At 41.1% G+C, this 17,162-nt stretch overlaps 1 protein-coding gene across 3 annotated transcripts in view; it reads left to right on the top strand.

Annotated features, from left to right (window-relative positions):
• The window catches only part of NDC1 (NDC1 transmembrane nucleoporin), a 37,563-nt gene extending 28,191 nt beyond the window's left edge, over window positions 1–9,372 (top strand). For 2 of the 3 annotated variants that reach the window (XM_075936015.2, XM_075936014.2), the window contains exons 13-18: window positions 1,144–1,280; window positions 1,598–1,648; window positions 3,435–3,498; window positions 4,605–4,705; window positions 5,612–5,772; window positions 9,079–9,372. In XM_075936015.2, the coding sequence (XP_075792130.1) occupies window positions 1,144–1,280; window positions 1,598–1,648; window positions 3,435–3,498; window positions 4,605–4,705; window positions 5,612–5,772; window positions 9,079–9,142 (578 nt within the window). In that variant the 3' untranslated portion in view covers window positions 9,143–9,372. The remainder of the gene's footprint in view (window positions 1–1,143; window positions 1,281–1,597; window positions 1,649–3,434; window positions 3,499–4,604; window positions 4,706–5,611; window positions 5,773–9,078) is intronic. The other variant, XM_075936016.2, reaches the window with a different exon arrangement.
• Window positions 9,373–17,162: the final 7,790 nt, after the last annotated feature.

Below are 17,162 nucleotides of genomic sequence, written 5' to 3'. Positions count from 1 at the left end.
TAGGTACAGTCCTATTCAATTTACTCAAACGATCTGGAGAAAAGGGGTAAACAGTGAGGTGGCAAAATTTGCAGATCATACTAAACTGTTTAAAATAGTGAAGACCAAAGCAGACTGTGAAGAACTTCAAAAAGATCTCGTCAAACTGAGTGATTGGGCAACAAATTGGCAAATGAAATTTAATGTGGATAAATGTAAAGTAATGCACATGGGGGGGGGGGGGGGGAAGCACCAAGTATACATACTTGGGGGCTAATTTAGCTACAACTAATCAGGAAAGATCTTGGAGTTGCTGTGGATAGTTCTCTGAAAACGTCCACGCAGTATGCAGCCGCAGTCAAAAAAGCCAATAGGATGCTAGGAATTATTAAAAAAGGGATAGAAAATAAGACAAAGACTATCTTACTGCTTCTATATAAAACTATAGTACACCCACATCTTGAATATTGTATACAGATGTGGTCACCTCATCTCAAAACAACATTTTGGCATTAGAAGAGGTTCAGAAAAGAGCAACTAAAATGATTAGGGGTTTGGAATAGGTCCCATATAAGGAGAGGCTAAAGCGACTGGGACTTTTCAGTTTAGAAAAGAGGAGACTGAGGGGATATGATAGAGGTATATAAAGTCAGTGGTGTGGAGAGGGTGAATAAAGAAAAGTTATTTATTTGTTCCCATAATATAAGAACTAGAGGACACCAAATTAAATTAATAGGTAGCAGGTTTAAAACTAAGAAAACAAAGTTCTTCTTCACACAGCGCACAGTCAACCTGTGGAACTCCTTGCCAGAGGAGTCTGTGAAGGCTAGGACTATAACAGAGTTTAAAAAAGATCCAGATAAATTCATGGAGGTTAGGTCCATTATAGGCTATTAGCCAGAGGGGAAGGAATGGTGCCCCTGGCATCTTGTTTGTCAAAAGCTGGAGAAGGATGGAAGACAAATTGCTTGATCATTGTCTTTGGTACACCCCTTCTGGGGTACCTGGTACTGGCCACTGTCGGCAGGCAGGATACTGGGCTGGATGGACCTTTGGTCTGACCCAGTATGGCCTTTCTTATGTTCTAGATGGTATCATGAGCTTTCGTGGGCATAGCCCACTTCTTCAGATGACCAGAGTTTGTTTATTTTTTTTTCTAACTAGGTTGGGTTTCTTTTGTAGATCTGCAAATGAATGGCTCTCATCAAGAGTCCTTCCCTGTGATCTCTGTTGCAAGAGTTGGTAATGAAGCAATACAGCCAAGCTTTATTTATACATGGCTCCAGAACAAGCAAGAGCAGGTAGAGTAAAAATTGCCGTACAAACCAGTTAAAACTACCTCTTGTTTTTATATGTAGCTTGAAAGATGATTTATCTTTTTTAGAGGAAAACTTCATTTTACAGTATGACCTTTCTCCTCATATTAGCTGACCTAATTTATTTAAAAAAAAAAAAACCCAAACCAATCCTAAAGCTTCAAAACACTTTTCTCCATATGGAAACTTTAGCACTATTATGATGTAGAAGGGTTCAATTGCATATCAGAAATGTTACCCATGTATTTTGTTAATCTTAAATGGTGTGATTTTTTTTTCCCCCCCTCTCTGTCTTACCTCAGGTTAGGAGTTTCTTGTCAAAACGGGTGCTGATAATGTATTTCTTCAGTAAGGTAAGGATGAATTTATACTTTGTGGCAGTATTTGGTTGGTACGCTAGAAACATATGGGCGGAAGTGGGTTCTAATCTTATTAACTGACCCTCTAAATTTGTTAGTAACATTTGTAGAGCATTTTTTTATTCCAGGATTTTACTGCACTTTATGTGCTGTTGTACTTTACACTTAACAAAACTTTCATTATTGGAATTATGTATAGAAACATTACTGTTTTTAACACTGGTAAATTGAAGTGCATAAATAGCAATTTCCGCAAGTTCCACATGGCATCAGAGCCAAGATTGGAGTTGGGAATCCTGATGATGTAGCCCTACACTAATTGCTAGATAAATGTGTTTCTAGTTGCACTACTGAAAACCAGACTTCTCAGGGGTTTCTTGTGATGTGGACAAATCATGGGAACTTTTCATAAATCTGTTTATCAGAGATGGTCAACCTGCTGAGAAACCTTTTTAAATAATCTTAATATTGGTACAAAAGAATAAAAAATGCTGAGCTCTACCTATTTATTTAACTTGTGTAGGTTTAGTTTGACATAGGTACCAAATCAGCAATCCTCACATACATGGAAGAATTAATCAAAGGCTGTCTCTAATTCTGAATTGAATCTCTTGGGGCATGTCTATGCTACATGGAAGATTTGCTGCTACTGTGGTCCATCTTCTGGAGTTTGATTTTGCTAGTGTAATGTAGACCAGCTAGATTGAACTCCTCAAAGGGCACCCTTGTTGGCGCTGGTACTTGTATTCCTTGTGAGGAGTAAGGGAAGCCAAAGGGAACATTTGTGTGGATGGGGATTTAAGATATGTCAACTCCAGTTACGTAATTTACATAGCTGGAGTTGCGTATCTTACGTAGTGTAGACCAGGCCTCATTAGATTAAATGAGTGTTACCAATAGGCCAGGATCAGTGTTCCTTCTAAGATGCACAGCAGCACAGTTTCACAGGTGTTTAATCAGCCCCACCCAGTCAGAGGCTCACAGCTCCTTGCATGGAGCTGGCTGACTTGGGCTGATTCATGTGCTGCCACTTAGAGAGAACACTGGCCAGGACCGGTCTCCCTATGTCTCTGCATAGAAGAGACTCTTTGCACACAACTCTCCTCCTCTGCCTAGTATCAAGGGAGAAGTTCAGCTGCCTATTGACAAATTTTCTGCCCCCAGTCCTGGTCATGCAGGCATCTTTGTGAAGTCTGGATTGGAGACTGGGCCAGTCATTGAAGCTGTGGGATGTACATTATCCCTCAAGCCCAGTGCTTCATCTGTGCCAATGCCAAGTCCACGCACCTCTGGGCTTGCTGCATCCATTATGAAATTAAAAAACTGCCCTACTTTTATTACAAATTAAGCATTACAGATGTGTCTGTTTTATAGGTGGGTCCTGCAGCATTTTCTGCCAGGGTGGGAAATGATGCCTAATAACAAGTAGCTTACCACATCCTGAACTAGGTCTGCCCAAGATTTTGAAGCATGTTCATTTTGTGTAGTTATACATTCCCATGGCAGATATTAGCTGTAATGGAGATGAGAGCAGGCTGTAGCCATTTAGAGCAGGGTAATCCCCGTTAAATGGTTCAGTTCCCTACAGCATCTATTAGACTCCAGTAAAATTCAGTAGCAGATCTTCTCTAGTGTGGACTATGCTGTCAGGTGTGTATACTGGGCATGCATTTATAGTCTGTTAAATAATCTGTAAGGTCATATTTGAAACAAACAACTTTGGTTGGCTGACTGATTTAAAAAAGAAAAAACTTTCTGAAAACTTATACTTTCTCCTTAGCATCCAGAGGCCTCAATCCAGGCTATCTTTTCTGATACCCAAATGCACATTTGGGCATTAGAAGGTAAGCAATTGCATTTGAATTTGCATTATTCCAGGTTTGTGGTATAACGGCAGTGGACATAATGAAAAGATTCTAATTTCAAACTTGCTGTATTCATTATTATATAAGTGGATTTAAATCAACATTTTCCATAGTAAGCATAACCCCCACATTCACTGTATGGCTTGGTCCACTTCTAGTAGACTGCATAGATCTGAGTCTGCTATTGGCTTTGTGCTAGCAGACCTGGATCTCTTAGCTCAGGCAGTTTATCTTTATGGGTTTAGATAAAAAAAAAATCCTGGGTTTAATTCCCACTGCAAGTTAAATTAGAGTAAACAAAGGTCTGTTGTAACCTGCACCTAACAGCACTATAATTCAGAGATCTCTTTCCCCCTCCAGAGTAGAATCTTCCAGTTGCAGATGTTGTAACCTGCAATGGGGACCAGGATTTAGGGATGTTAAATTTCAATTAATCATCTAATCGATTAGTTGATGGAATTTCCATCGACTATTTGATTAGTCAACAAGGAGGGCGCTTGCTATCCCACTGTGTCTCTCCCTTTGAAATGTACAGGAGCCGTGGATGGCTGTTGTACGTTTTCAAAAGGAGAGAGGCAGCAGGGACCAAAGGAAGCAGACCCCACTGGTGTGGGTTCTCCACTGTGCCTCTTCCCTTGAAATGTACAAGAGCTACTGACAGCAGTCGGAGGACCAGCAGTTGAGACCAGCATGAACAGGACTGTTTCAGTCCCCACTCTGTGTTGCCCCGCTGCTTCCCCCCCAAACTCCCCCGCCTCCCCACTCCGGTGCGGATATGGTGCTGGGGAATTGGCTTTTTAAGCCAGCTCCCCCCAGCACTGGCTCCTGCTCCCTCCCCATGCTGCCTCTCTCTGATAGAGACAGTGGGGGTGGGGGGAAGGAGTGACTAGTCGAGTTCCCGCTTGACTACCTGATAAGTATTTGCAAATGCTTATTGGGTAATCAACTAGTGGCTTATATCCCTAACCAGGATATGGGTCATTACAACCCTAGAATTGTAGCAAATTCAATTTCTGAAGGCTAATTAAGATCAGTTAAGTCTTGATTATATTAGACTTAATACAAATTTCTTTCTTTCTTTGGAGGTCTCTCTCGTTTGGTAGCGGCCTCATTTACTGAAGACCGATTTGGAGTTGTCCAAACTACCTTGCCAGCTATTCTGAATACCTTACTGACTCTTCAGGAGGTGAGGATCCTTGACTGTTCTTAGTGCAAAACTAGGTCAAAAGGCAAGTTATCCTGTGTTACGCTGGCATTGCTAGCTAGCTAGCTATAAAATGAAACTAGTATGTCAACACTTAAAATGGTTTATCTTCAGTTGAGCTAAACATAGCACAAGAGTCCTTTTTTAGACTGAATAAATACCTCATTCGATTTTTCTTACGTGAAATTACACTTGGAAAGTTTTAAATAAATCATACCAAACTCTTGCAAACAGTGACTCATGGAAATAACAATTATAGTATCAATGTAAGTGTTTAGGATTTAATCTTCAGCTTGATTACATGCATTCCTCACATGTAATGTACAGCCTTTCAATTTCAGAACACACACATTTGAGGAATCGGATCCATTTATGTTTCTCGGCAAATATTAAAGCATGACTTTAGAAGCAATTACCACTTACATGATGTATTTGGGAGTGTTACAGACACACAGATTTGTCTCCAATGTTGTGTGCTATTTATGATAGTTACTGTTCTGTTTTAATGGAAGACTCTCAGAATTTTAGAGGTAATTGTAATTCTTCAGCATATGCCACTCCAAAAACGTGCAATGGAAATGCTCCCTTATTTCTAAAGGCACACTTGGGTATTGTTCCTTCTAGTGCAGTGTTTGTGCTATGTTCAGTATTTAAAGCATCCATAAATGGAGAATCTCATTTTCCAAGGTCTGCTTCTGTACTTGGATTGGGTAAGATGTAGAAGAAATGCTGAGTCATGTGGTCTCCTGTTTTCTACTTCTGTCAGTAGTGAAACTTCTGAATTTGCTGTTAGTCTTTTTGCTTTACTTGGCACAACTGCCCATGCTACTAGAATGTATTTGAAATGGATTCAACAGAACAGTTCTTTTCATTCACTTGTCAATCCAGGTTGTAGATAAGCATTTCAAGCTGCCTCATGCTTCCAGCAAACCTCCCAGGACTTCGGGAAGTCTGATGGATACTTCTTATAAAACGCTACGATTTGCGCTTAGAGCATCCCTGAAAACTGCAATATACAGGATAACTACTACTTTTGGAGAACATCTAAAGTAAGGCCTTTTGCATTGGCAGCTACTTAAACAATATTCTGTTTAAGTGAATATTGTAATATAGGACAAAGATGGGGAACCTATGGCCCATGGCTTGTTTTGATCTGGCCCGTGATGCTCAGAGTGCCCCATCTGTCTTGCAGTGGGGTGAGAAGATTTGGGCACCTACCCATGTGGCTCAAGCGCCAGCTCCTGGCTGCTTGGAGGGAGGAGGGAAGTCCCAAGCCTAGTGGGACAGATCAAGGCAAGCTTCCAGTCCATGGGCTCTGCCTGGCAGTGGGAGGTAGCAGCTCTGTGCTGGAAATGGCAGTGAAGGGAAGCTCTGTCCCTTCTTGCCCTGTCGAGCAGGCTCCATCCCCATTGTTCCCATTAGTTGGGAATCCAACCAGTGGGAGTGTCGAGGGGTAATGCCTGCCAGTGCAGAGCAGCATGGAGCCACCTGGACCCTCCCCCGGGTGCTATACCAGGTAGATGCCCGCATCCTCCTGCCCAGACCCTGCATCCTCAGCCCGCTCCCTGGCATTGCACCCTACACACTGAATCCCTCATTTTTAGCCACACACCTGATCTTAGGTGGGCCCCAGAAAATCTACTAGTCCCAATCTCCCAGAAGAGTTAATTCAGCCCTGAGCCCTGTTGCCAGTCTCCCCCCCCCCCCCCTTCCTCCCCTGGGGTCTGAGGGGGACCCTGCATGGCACCCAAGTTGTATGAGTGAGGTTGAGTGTCTCTTTTACAGTATGACAAATTGGCCATGTCGATATTCACACTTACGTCGTCAAAACTTTTGTCACTCAGGAGTGTGAAGAGACACAAGTGTACACAGTGCCATGTTGGCAGGAGATGCTTTCCTGCTGGCATAGCTATTGCTGCTCATTGAGCTGGTTTTATTATATCAGCAGGAGAGATCTCTCCCTTTATCTTAACATGGTTATATGAATGGTCTTAGAGCAGCACAGCTGTACTGATGCAGCTGTGCTGCTAAAAGCTTGTAAGTGTAGACCATGGGTTCCCAAACTGGTGGGGGCATGAAGAAATTCCAGGGTGTGACCCAGTCCCCTCCCCCCCAGTCAGACTCCTCCAAGTTTTGCTGCTATTTTTGGCCCTGGTCAGTTCCCCTTTTTTGCTCAACAAGTTTTGCTGCTATTTTTTGGGGGCGAGGGTGTGCGGGGGGGATGTGAGGGTTTCTCAAAAATCAAAAAGGGGGCGTGAGGCCGAAAAGTTTGGGAACGACTAAGGATGTTAAAATGCAGTTAATTGACTAGTCGACTAGTCAACTAGTCCAGTGTTTCTCAACCAGTCGTATGAGTACCCTCGGAGTACTTGAGAGAAGTCGGGGGGGGGGGGGTACTTCAACACAAATGAAATTTTGAGAACTGAATTTTTGTTTTAAGTTTTACAGCACTTTATTATTTTTGTACTTTTTACACCCAAAAGTTTCATTGCCCACCCGGCTACGATTAAGTTTTTAAAACAAATGTGTTGCAATGGTAGAAAAATTTGTGTCTGAAAACTAGGTACTGGGGGTACTTATAATTTTTTTTTTTAAAGCAGGGGTACTTTTTTTTTCTTAAAGGGGTACTTTTATTAAAAAAAAAGGTTGAGAAACACTGGACTAGTTAATGGAATTTCCGTCGACTAGTCAATAGGCACTTCCTCATTCCTCCTTTTAAATTTACAAGAGCCCCCATAGGGCTCTTGTACGTTTAAAAGGAGGAATGAGAACTCCGCATACAGCCTGAGGCCAGTGGGGAGTCTTCTGCTGATCCCTGGCTCCATGGCTTTGAAATGCACAAGAGCCCCTGCTGCATTTCAAAGAGCCCTGGCAGCCATGGAGCCAAGGGTCAGCGGGGGACTCTCAGTCCTCCACTGACCTCAGGCTCCATCCTATGCTGCATGCCGCTAGAAGCCCGAGGTCAGCTGGGGAGTCCCCAGCTGACCCTGGGCTTCATTGCCCCTTTGAAAGGTGGGGAAGCGGCAGTTTCAAAGGGGGTAGCCGCTGCACAGGTGATCCATGGATCAGCTGCGTGGCAGGCTGCCCCTTTAAAATGCTGCCTCTGCGCCTTTCAGAGGGGCAGCCATGGATCCCGGGGTCAGCTAGGGACTTCCCGCGGCACTTCCCTGGAACCTGGGACCAGTCCCCAGCTTATCTCGGATTCCAGAGAAATGTGGCGGTGAGCCCTGGGTCACCTGGAAGTCCCCAGCTGACCCTGGGCTTCACTGGCCTTTGAAACACTGTGTTGGGGTACCCTTTCTCCCCCTTTGCTGCCTGTATGATATAGAGGCAGCAAAGGGGGGAGGGGTATCATCTAGTCAAAATACTGATAAGCAAATGCTTATCCGGTAGTTGACTAGTCTTTTACATCCTTATTGTAGACATGGCCTGTGTACACCTATGGAAAAGGAAGTCCATGAATAAGAGCTTTACAGTGCATCAAATAACAGCTATTGAAAACAGAAAGGGAAATTTACCTAATGTTGATGAATGTATATTATACACAGGGATAATTATCTGGAGAGTCCTAATAGCCCTCAACATGACTGTTAGGCTCTGGTTGGCTATGCTGTTCTTGGAAAAATAATAGGCAGCCTCATTCCTAATTCATTTGACATGTGAATTGATGGACACTACATGAACTAGAAAATCATTGTGCCTGTTGGCATTTGGCCACGGCACTATTAACTTTGAAAATAACAGTAACATATGAGCAGCAACTACTTTATAGGGGATTTTTTCCTTTGCCGAATTCAGATGTTTAAAATAGACTGTTTACTTTGAGAGAAGAGTTGCATGAATACTAAAGGAGTTTATAAGTGAATTGCTGCTTCGGATCTGGTTTAAAAGAACAAATAACTTTCAGTAATTAAAACTACTTAATACTTTAATATGAGAGAGCAGGTTTAAGAAGTATCCTCCAACTCCAGATCTGTTTTTGCCCTTAATATTTAAATGTAGGCTTTTTACACAACACAGCTGGGTTCTGTAGATTTCTAATGCACTCCCAACTACTGATTTCAACTTTGCTTAGAGCGTTTTAAAGGCATAATCTTGTTAGTCTGTATCTGCAAAAACGAGGAGTCCTATGGCACCTTAAAGGCTAACAGATTTATTTGGACATAAGCTTTAATGAGTAAAAACCACTTTGTCTGAAGTGGTTTTTATTCATGAAAGCTTATGCCAAAATAAATTTGTTAACCTTTAAGGTGCCACAGGACTCCTTGTTTTTGTAAAATGTTTTGACAAATGAAACTTTGCTCTACGGTTGATGTAACATGTTAAAAAAAATTTATACTTGTATTTTGTTCTAGTGCAGTTCAAGTGTCTGCAGAGCATAAGAAAAGACTTCAGCAGTTCTTGGAATTCAAAGAATAGTTAAGTAAATCAGGTTACGTTGCTGATACTGCTACAGATGGACAGTACATATTTAGCATTCTTGAACTGGAAGAAAGTGGGGAAGATCAGTCTTCCTATCTTGTGTGGTGGCGTTTCAGAAAGTGTATTTTAAATGTAAATCATGGAATGCAACTCTTAGCAGAATTACAAAAAACCTACTGTTTGGATCTTTTTACTTGACCTTTTGTAAAATAAAGTTCTTTTTTTAATTTCTTAGTTTAAATATCCTTGGCAATTGAGGAAACCTCAATATTATTTTGGGATGGGTATCTGCTGTTGATGAGAACAGAATCAATGTCAGTTTTCACTTATTTTACCAGGTATGTTTTGCTTGAGTGTTCATATTAAAGAATGGTGGGGGTGGCGCAGATTTGCAAAGGTACTTGGTCATTCAGATTCTGGTAGGCCATTTTAAATATTTACACTAGGCACCTGTGTCTATCTTTAGGCACCTGAATGCCTTTGTAGATCTGGCCCTTAGTATTCTTTAGTGCTAAGAGTTTGTGCTTGAAATGATTAAAAAATATGAAAGTTGCCCCGTGGGAAAAAGGGGGCAATATTTCTGTCTCATGGCAAAATATCTGCAAAATGATGTGCAGAAAGCCATATCTAAAAATACAAGCAAGTACTTGTTTGTACTTCCTAAAAAAAGAGAGAGTCTGAGAAACTAGCAGCTTGGATTTTAGTTTGCAGAACGATTGCAGAATTGTTACTGGTGAGAGGTTTTTAAATTAACATACAGAAAACATTAAAGTTGAAAATCGAGTAGGCAAGTTTACTAAGTGGCAATTCTAAGACTCAACTCAAAGTTTTGAATTGAGAACCTGTTATAGTGGTAATCAAGAAATACAATTTTTGTGTGTCTGAGGCCACACTTGATCCTTTTGTTCTCCATGTGAGGCTAACATTGGAATGCATTTTGGTATCTTCTCAGCACCAGTTAAATGTAAGCAAACATATATTCATATTTGAAGGAACCACATTATTTCTTAAATACATTACTGCATTAGTATCTTTACTAACGCAGGCACCACACCACAAATATAAGTAGTAAGAAATCTTGAGATGCAGCTGCAATATTTTCAGCAAAAAACCAAATTGAACACTTACAAATGGATTCAGGGTGTTGGGGGGTTGGAGTAGATGTAGATTCGAGTTCTCTTTTCACTGTGTTAATCCCATTTGCTTCAGCAGACGTGCCTTTCTCTTACACTAGTGTAACCATGATTAGAATATGGCCATAATGCTGATTCATATTTGCAGAGGAATTTGGATAGGCCAGGTTTTGCTCATGTAACTGGACAGTAATAGTTCTTTTGGTGTGAGGAACACAATTGACTTGATGACATATCAAATACTACATTCTGCAGTGACTGCATTGGGTTTTTTAAAATTTAAAACCTTAATTTGAGACTTATATGGTGCTCCAGTTAATAAGGCCCTCAGGAATTAATTGAGGTATATACCTACTTTAAACTCCAGGATATACTTTAATCTATAGTAAACTGAACCTACTTTAAGGAGTTGATAATGTTTAAATCCCAGCTAATTTTAAGGTTTCCACTGAACATAATGTCTGCCTGACATGATTTTTTTTTGTTTGTTCTTGCCTCAAATTTTGTAACTTGACTTATTTATTTTTCATTACTACACTGTGCATCTGGGCCAAAATATGATCTTGCAAGTGAACGAGTTACATCTCAGTACTGACTGTTCAAATGCTATTAAGTTTCAGACACTCCTGTGTTTCTCTCTGGGAAACCTGGTGCATGATTTCTCACCCTCTGCTTAAAGCCTAAATAAATCCATGAAATGAAGCAGTTTCAGCCTTTGGAGTAGTTCTTGGACAGACTGCATTGAGTAAGGCACAATTTAATATACAAATAACCTTGTGGGGAACTGCCAGCTTCCTTGCCACTGTGAGGGCATAGTTTCACTCACTGTGCTAGAGATTGATGTTCTGGCATTCAACTTAGCAGATCTAGTATAGACGTGTAAATTGAACTCTGAGAGTAGCTCTAGCTGGCACTGATACTCCTTCCAACTGTAAGGAGTAAGGGAAGCTGATGGTAGTGATTGCTGCCGTCTGCCTCCCGCTGTGTGGATGCAGCCAGGCTCAGCTTAAGGTAAGATGATTCCAGGTACTTATTTACATAGTTGGAGTTGTGCACTTAAGCTGACCTTCCAGGTCTAGTGTAGACTTGGCCTCACAGAGGCATGCCTGCCTTCTCATTCAGTGCCTCCTTCCATGGTTAGTCCCTCAGATACATACAGTTGCAGAGGCCATCAGCTGTCTTCCCCTCCTGCCCTCTATTTTTCTCTGCTCTGATGTTTATCTGTTTTAACTTTCCAAGTTTCAGCCTATGACCAATAAATGTGTTTTCTTCTCCTGTTTTTAAACAATTATAAACTTCCCTAAAGTAATGGAGTATGAGTAAAAGTGATCCATCATACAACAACTAATATAAGATGCAGCATAAAGTTCCCATGAGCTGTTAAAATGTCATGAATACAGAGTCTAATAGTTTTCAAGCATCTACTGGCTAATGTATTTGGTGCATGGTGGTAATCCTGGGGTGAACTTGGTAGGATTTGGGGAGTTTATATAGTACCTCTCAAGCTGAAGGAAGTCTAAGGATAATACAAATTATATCTAAGGATTACTTTTCACTGTAGTTTATCCATGCATAGGTGCTAAGAAAACATAGTGTAATGTTGTTGGGGTGTTTTGGAGAAGGGGGAAGGTAAGCAGCAGTTGTCAAATCCCCTTCTGATTACAAAAATTACTAACCAACCCCAGGTGGTGGTGGTGACAGGAACTGAAGACCTAGCCTGCTTGAGCCCTACCACCTCCAGTGGAGGGGGGAAAAGCAAAGCTGAAGCCCAAGGGCTTTTGCCTTGGGCGAGGAGCATATAATTTTATCCTTTGGTGATGGGACTTAGGCTTTAACCCAAGCCCCACTGCCCAGGGCTGCAGATTTGTTGGGCCCCAGGGCCAACACCAGTCTTGGTGACCACATTAAAATGGGGTCCCGACCCACAGTTAAGAATCCCCAGCTTAGTTTAATGATCTGTCCTAGGTAAACAGGATATCATGGAACTCTTTTCAGATCTTTTTGTTTGCCAGCAGAGGTCACTGCTCCAAACATATTTAGGAAAATAGATTGCAGGCTGATCTGCTTTTTAGTGGTGCTAGGGAAGACGTACTGAAAATTATCATTCCAACCTTTATTTAAGGCCCACATGCCTTAAATTTGTAAGTGAATACTTAAACAATATAGATCCCAATAGACTTCAGTAGAGCTCGTCATAGGTGAAGGAATAAGTATTGAAGGAATTATAAACCGGTCAAACGTTGGTACCTGGAAAGATACTGTAACAAATTATTAAACAATTAGTTTATAAGAACCTAGAGATAAATAGGTTTATAAGTAACAACATGGATTTGTAAAAAGTAAATCATGCCAAGCCACCCTAATTACCTTTTTGACAGGATTACTGGCCACATAGCTAGAGAGGAAACTGTAGATATAAACTATCTTGAGTTTTTTAATGAGGGTTAGTGTTTCCCATGACGTTCTCATAGGCAAATTAGGGATAGGTGGCTTAGATTAAATTACTATACTATAAGATGAATGTGTATCTGGTTGAAAAACTACTCAAATACTTATCAATGATGTGCTGTCTAATAGGGGGGATATTTCTAAAGTGGGTCCATAGGGGCATGGCCTGGACCTGATACTATTGTAATATTAATTACATGGATAATGGAGAAGCAAGTATGTTTACAAAATTTGCAGACGTCAAGCTGTGAGATTTTGTTAACCTTTTGGAGGACAGGATTAGCGTTTTAAAGTGGTTTACTTGACAAACTGGAAAATTGGTCTGAATTAAACAAGATGAATTTAAATAAAGACAAGTGCAATGTTCTTCACTTAGAAAGGAAAAAACAAGTACGCAATGAAGAATAATTGCTAGGCAGAAGAAAATATTGGAAAGGCTCTCCAACCTAGAGTGGCTTTCAAATTAAATACCAAAGTGGATGCAGTTGTGAAAAATGCTAATGTGTTAGGGTGTGGCATGGTGCGTAAGACAAGGAGGTAATTCTGTCTCAACTGGTGTGGCCAGTTCTGAGCATCACACATCAAGAAGATATGGACAGCTTGAGAGAGCCCACAAGAAAGGAACAAAAATAACAGGTTAAAAAACAACCCACATGTTTAGTTTTGGGAAAAGATGCTAGAGGGGAAACTTGATAGGTCTTCATATATGTTAAAGGCTGTTATAAAGAGGACTATGATTACTTGTTCTCTTTCCACTGAAGGTAGGACAAGAAGTAATCAGCTTTGTATGCCAATGTCACAAAGGAGGTTCAGATAAGATGTAAGGGGAAAAAATTCTAACTATAGGGATAATGAATATGCTCCTAAAGGAGGTTGTGAAATCCTTGCCACTTTAAGAACAGGCTGGACAGACACCTGTCAGGGACGGTCTAGGTTTACTTGGTGGTCTTAAGCATAGTGAACTGGACTAGATGACCTTGTGAGCTAACTAGCTCTAGGTTTCTGTGATTCTAGGTCCAAATCTCATGAGATCCTAAATCCATATCTTCACATGTAAATAAATGAACAGTCTTGAAACCTATTTGCAACACCACGTTTATATTAACAAGTGCTGCCCAATTTTCATCATTAAAATTTCTGTTTTCCAGAGGGTGTGGGTTTTTTTCATATCCCTGAGCAACAAGTTCCAACAACGAAAAGGTGGTATAGATATAGCCTTGGGATACTGAAACCTCAGTTTTGATCTCAAGTTTTGAACCATAATCTTAGTGCACACTTGACAATTTTTGCTTCAATCTCTGTAGGGATGTTAAAATGCGATTAGTAAATTAATCAAGCAGTTGATAGATTTTTGTATCAATGCCTCAATTAGTCAGTTAAGGGTAGGCAGTTCCAGCGCGCAGTCTGGCTTGCACCGATTCACAGCATAACCTCCCCTGCTGCCACTCTGAATTTTACAGCACAGGGAAGGGTCGGTCCCTGCTCTCTGGGTCTCTCACGGCTCAACATACAAGCCTCTCACCTCCCAGCTGCTGTTCTACATTTTACAGAATAGGCTGGTCTCTTATTAAAAGACCCACGGAGCAGGGACTGACCTAGCATGTCTGTGCGCCAGCTTCCCTGTGCTGTAAAATGCAGAGCAACAGCTGGGGAGATGCAACAAGTCTATAGTGCTAATTAATAAGCTCCTGCTTATCGGTTAGTTGACTAATTGCTAATGTTCCTAAATCTCTGTGCCTCAGGTCTCCATCTCCTCATAAGGGGTACTGTAAAGATAGATTAACTCATGTTTGTAAAGCACTCTGATGGCATGGTGATGAGTGCCATAGAAATGCCCAGAGGGGATTAACAGTTCTGTATTTATTGCATGTCATCCACATCCTGCATTGAAGATACTGTGTGTGTGGCCCTCATGCCAATAAGGAGAAAAAATATTAGTCACCCATTCGGTGAGCATCATTCACCCTGTGCCCTGAATGAGCAGCAGTCCTGTAGAAAAATACACTATCATAATCCATACAAATGGGGTTGAATTAAGGCAACCTTTATTCTAGCAGTGTTTCTGAAAGTGGCCCATGAAACCACTTAGCAAGTTTCTCAAACTGGCTGTGCCACTGTTTATTTACTGGTGCTACAGCCCCATAGCCTTGTCTCCCATTGGCTCCGGTTCTCTGTTTTCACTCAAGGAGAGCTGTGGGAAGTGGTGGCCTGGCCCACACTGCTTCCCATGGCTCCCCTTGGCTGCAAAAGGTGAACCAGATCCATGAGGCTAGGTGGCTGCAGTGCTGGTAAATAAATACAATGGCGCAGCCAGTTAGCAGGTTTCTCAAAGTGCTTTCAGAAACACTGTTCAGCATTTCCTAACTTTTTAGGCTTTAATTGTGTAGCTTCAATTTTCTTTTAAAGTACATAGTTTTTGTTTTCTTGTATGCATGATGGATCCACTGTGTGAGATGAATCTGTAACTGCTTCAGAAATAACTAATATAGTTTTTGCATCTAAAGTATAGTACTCCAAGTGTGTCCTTTTTATCTGGAATCCTGCCAGTCTGCCAAATTTCCAATAAAAGAACTAAAGGAATTGTACCAAGCCGTGGTCCTTGGAACAGTGGCCACTTACTATGTTTTTGGTATAAAAAGTGGATTGGAGATTTTTTTTTCCCCTCTTTGTTTTTTCCTAAACCAGGGTTTGCTGGCTACTACTTCCACTTGAAAAGAAGCTGGCTTTTGAAAGAAAATGCTGGAGGTCGTCTTTCTTTTAACTACAAATTTAATAAACAAATCTGTAAATTATGAAGGAATGGCTGAATACACCACTAGGTAACAGATGGTCAGTTTGACCTGACTCTTCATTTAGGAAGTCATTTGAAACCACTTAAAAAATGCCCCTTCAGGCAGCACAAAAGCCCATGAGTCTTTATCAGTCTTTAAAAGTGAACCCATCTGCAGATATTCCCTTTGGTTAAGAATTTGGCTTTTTTATATTATCTGTGTTTCAGTAAATTAAAATAAAAACAAGCCTGGATTTTTGCATAACATGTAAATTAATTTGTGCGTGTGAATTAACAGCACATTTGAAAACTGGGTTATTTATAATAGGAATTTTCATCTCCTCCCACAAGGAATGTTTTATTTTAAATAGAATCCTGATGGTAACATCTACCCACTGTGACAATTGTTAGACTAGGAGAATTCTAAGGCATTGCAGTCTTGAGCATATTCATTTTAAAAATTTCAACCCCCTTCAGCAGCTGCCTGTTCCCCACTAATTTTTCCTTAGCTAAACAGAAGCAGGGCTTTCAAGATGGAAGCTGGTGAATAAATCAGATCTTGGTGTTTGTTCTTTGGAGTCCATTTTAAAGGTGACTGTTTTCGGGGGGTTTCCAGAGAACCTGCACGGTGGAAAACAAACCTCAGAGCATAGCCCACATCTAAATGGCTACTACAGTGGTTGATTACTAGGAAAAGTGGTAATGTAACGGGAGAGGGTTTTGGAGACATTTTATACCCTGATTCCAGTGGACTCCTATGGATTTCAGGAATCGGATGCTGAAAGGGCTCTCCATTGTGTGGGGAATGGAAGAATTAATTGCATTGTCCCCTTTTAATCTTTACTTAACGTCCTTCCTAATTTTTTTTTTTAAGTTTCGCCCTGTTCCTCTGACCTTTGCTACTGTCTGGTCTTTTCCCACCTGCAGATGCTTTTTACTACTTTTCTCACACAGTCTCATTTCAGGGATTAGCTTCTGTTTCCTACTCCTCTGAGAGCAGAAGCTTGATTCAGACACTATAATCCATTTTTACTGCTGCTAGTACAGGTGTTCAGACTCTTTGTTGCAGAGAACCTAAGTGCCTGTAGAAGCACTGAGGCACCAGCATCATGGCATTGACATTAGTTATCCACAAGCTGTCAGTAGCTGTTCCCAGATTGAGGTCTGTGGAGCACTTACAGTAACCAAACTTGTTCAAACATCAGTGCCCCCCAATAACCTTCTTGAAAGTTTTTTGGGTTGGGATCCATGCTTTTCTACAGCCTTGCTTAGCAGTGGAAGCATAAATTAGGTGTGTTATTGTGGCTGTTGGTAACATGGCTTCCTTGGCCAGGGATTTGTTTGTGGTTGCCAGAACCATGTTACACCACCTCTGTGCTAAGAGTATGAAGACTTCTGAAAGGCTTAGAGAATTTAAATGTTCAGTCTTAATTTAAGAGCAGGGTTGCTGAATAGGAGCAGGGTTACTCCCTTACAATTGGATTGTGAGTTGTTCACAGTCATAAGAACAGCCATACTGGCTCAGACCAAAGGTCCATCTAGTCCAGTATCCTGTGTGCTGACAGTGGCCAATACCAGATGCCCCAGAGAGGGATCACAACAGGTAATCCTTAAAGTCCTGAGTAAGGGGCAATTAGTGCATTGCACCAATCTCAAAATAGCTTCA

This window comes from Pelodiscus sinensis, chromosome 9 (genome assembly GCF_052426305.1).
Source record: "Pelodiscus sinensis isolate ZL-2025 chromosome 9, ASM5242630v1, whole genome shotgun sequence".
NCBI lineage: Eukaryota > Metazoa > Chordata > Testudines > Trionychidae > Pelodiscus > Pelodiscus sinensis.
Note: the sequence above shows the minus strand (reverse complement) of the source record. Positions and strands in the feature narration are given on the sequence as shown.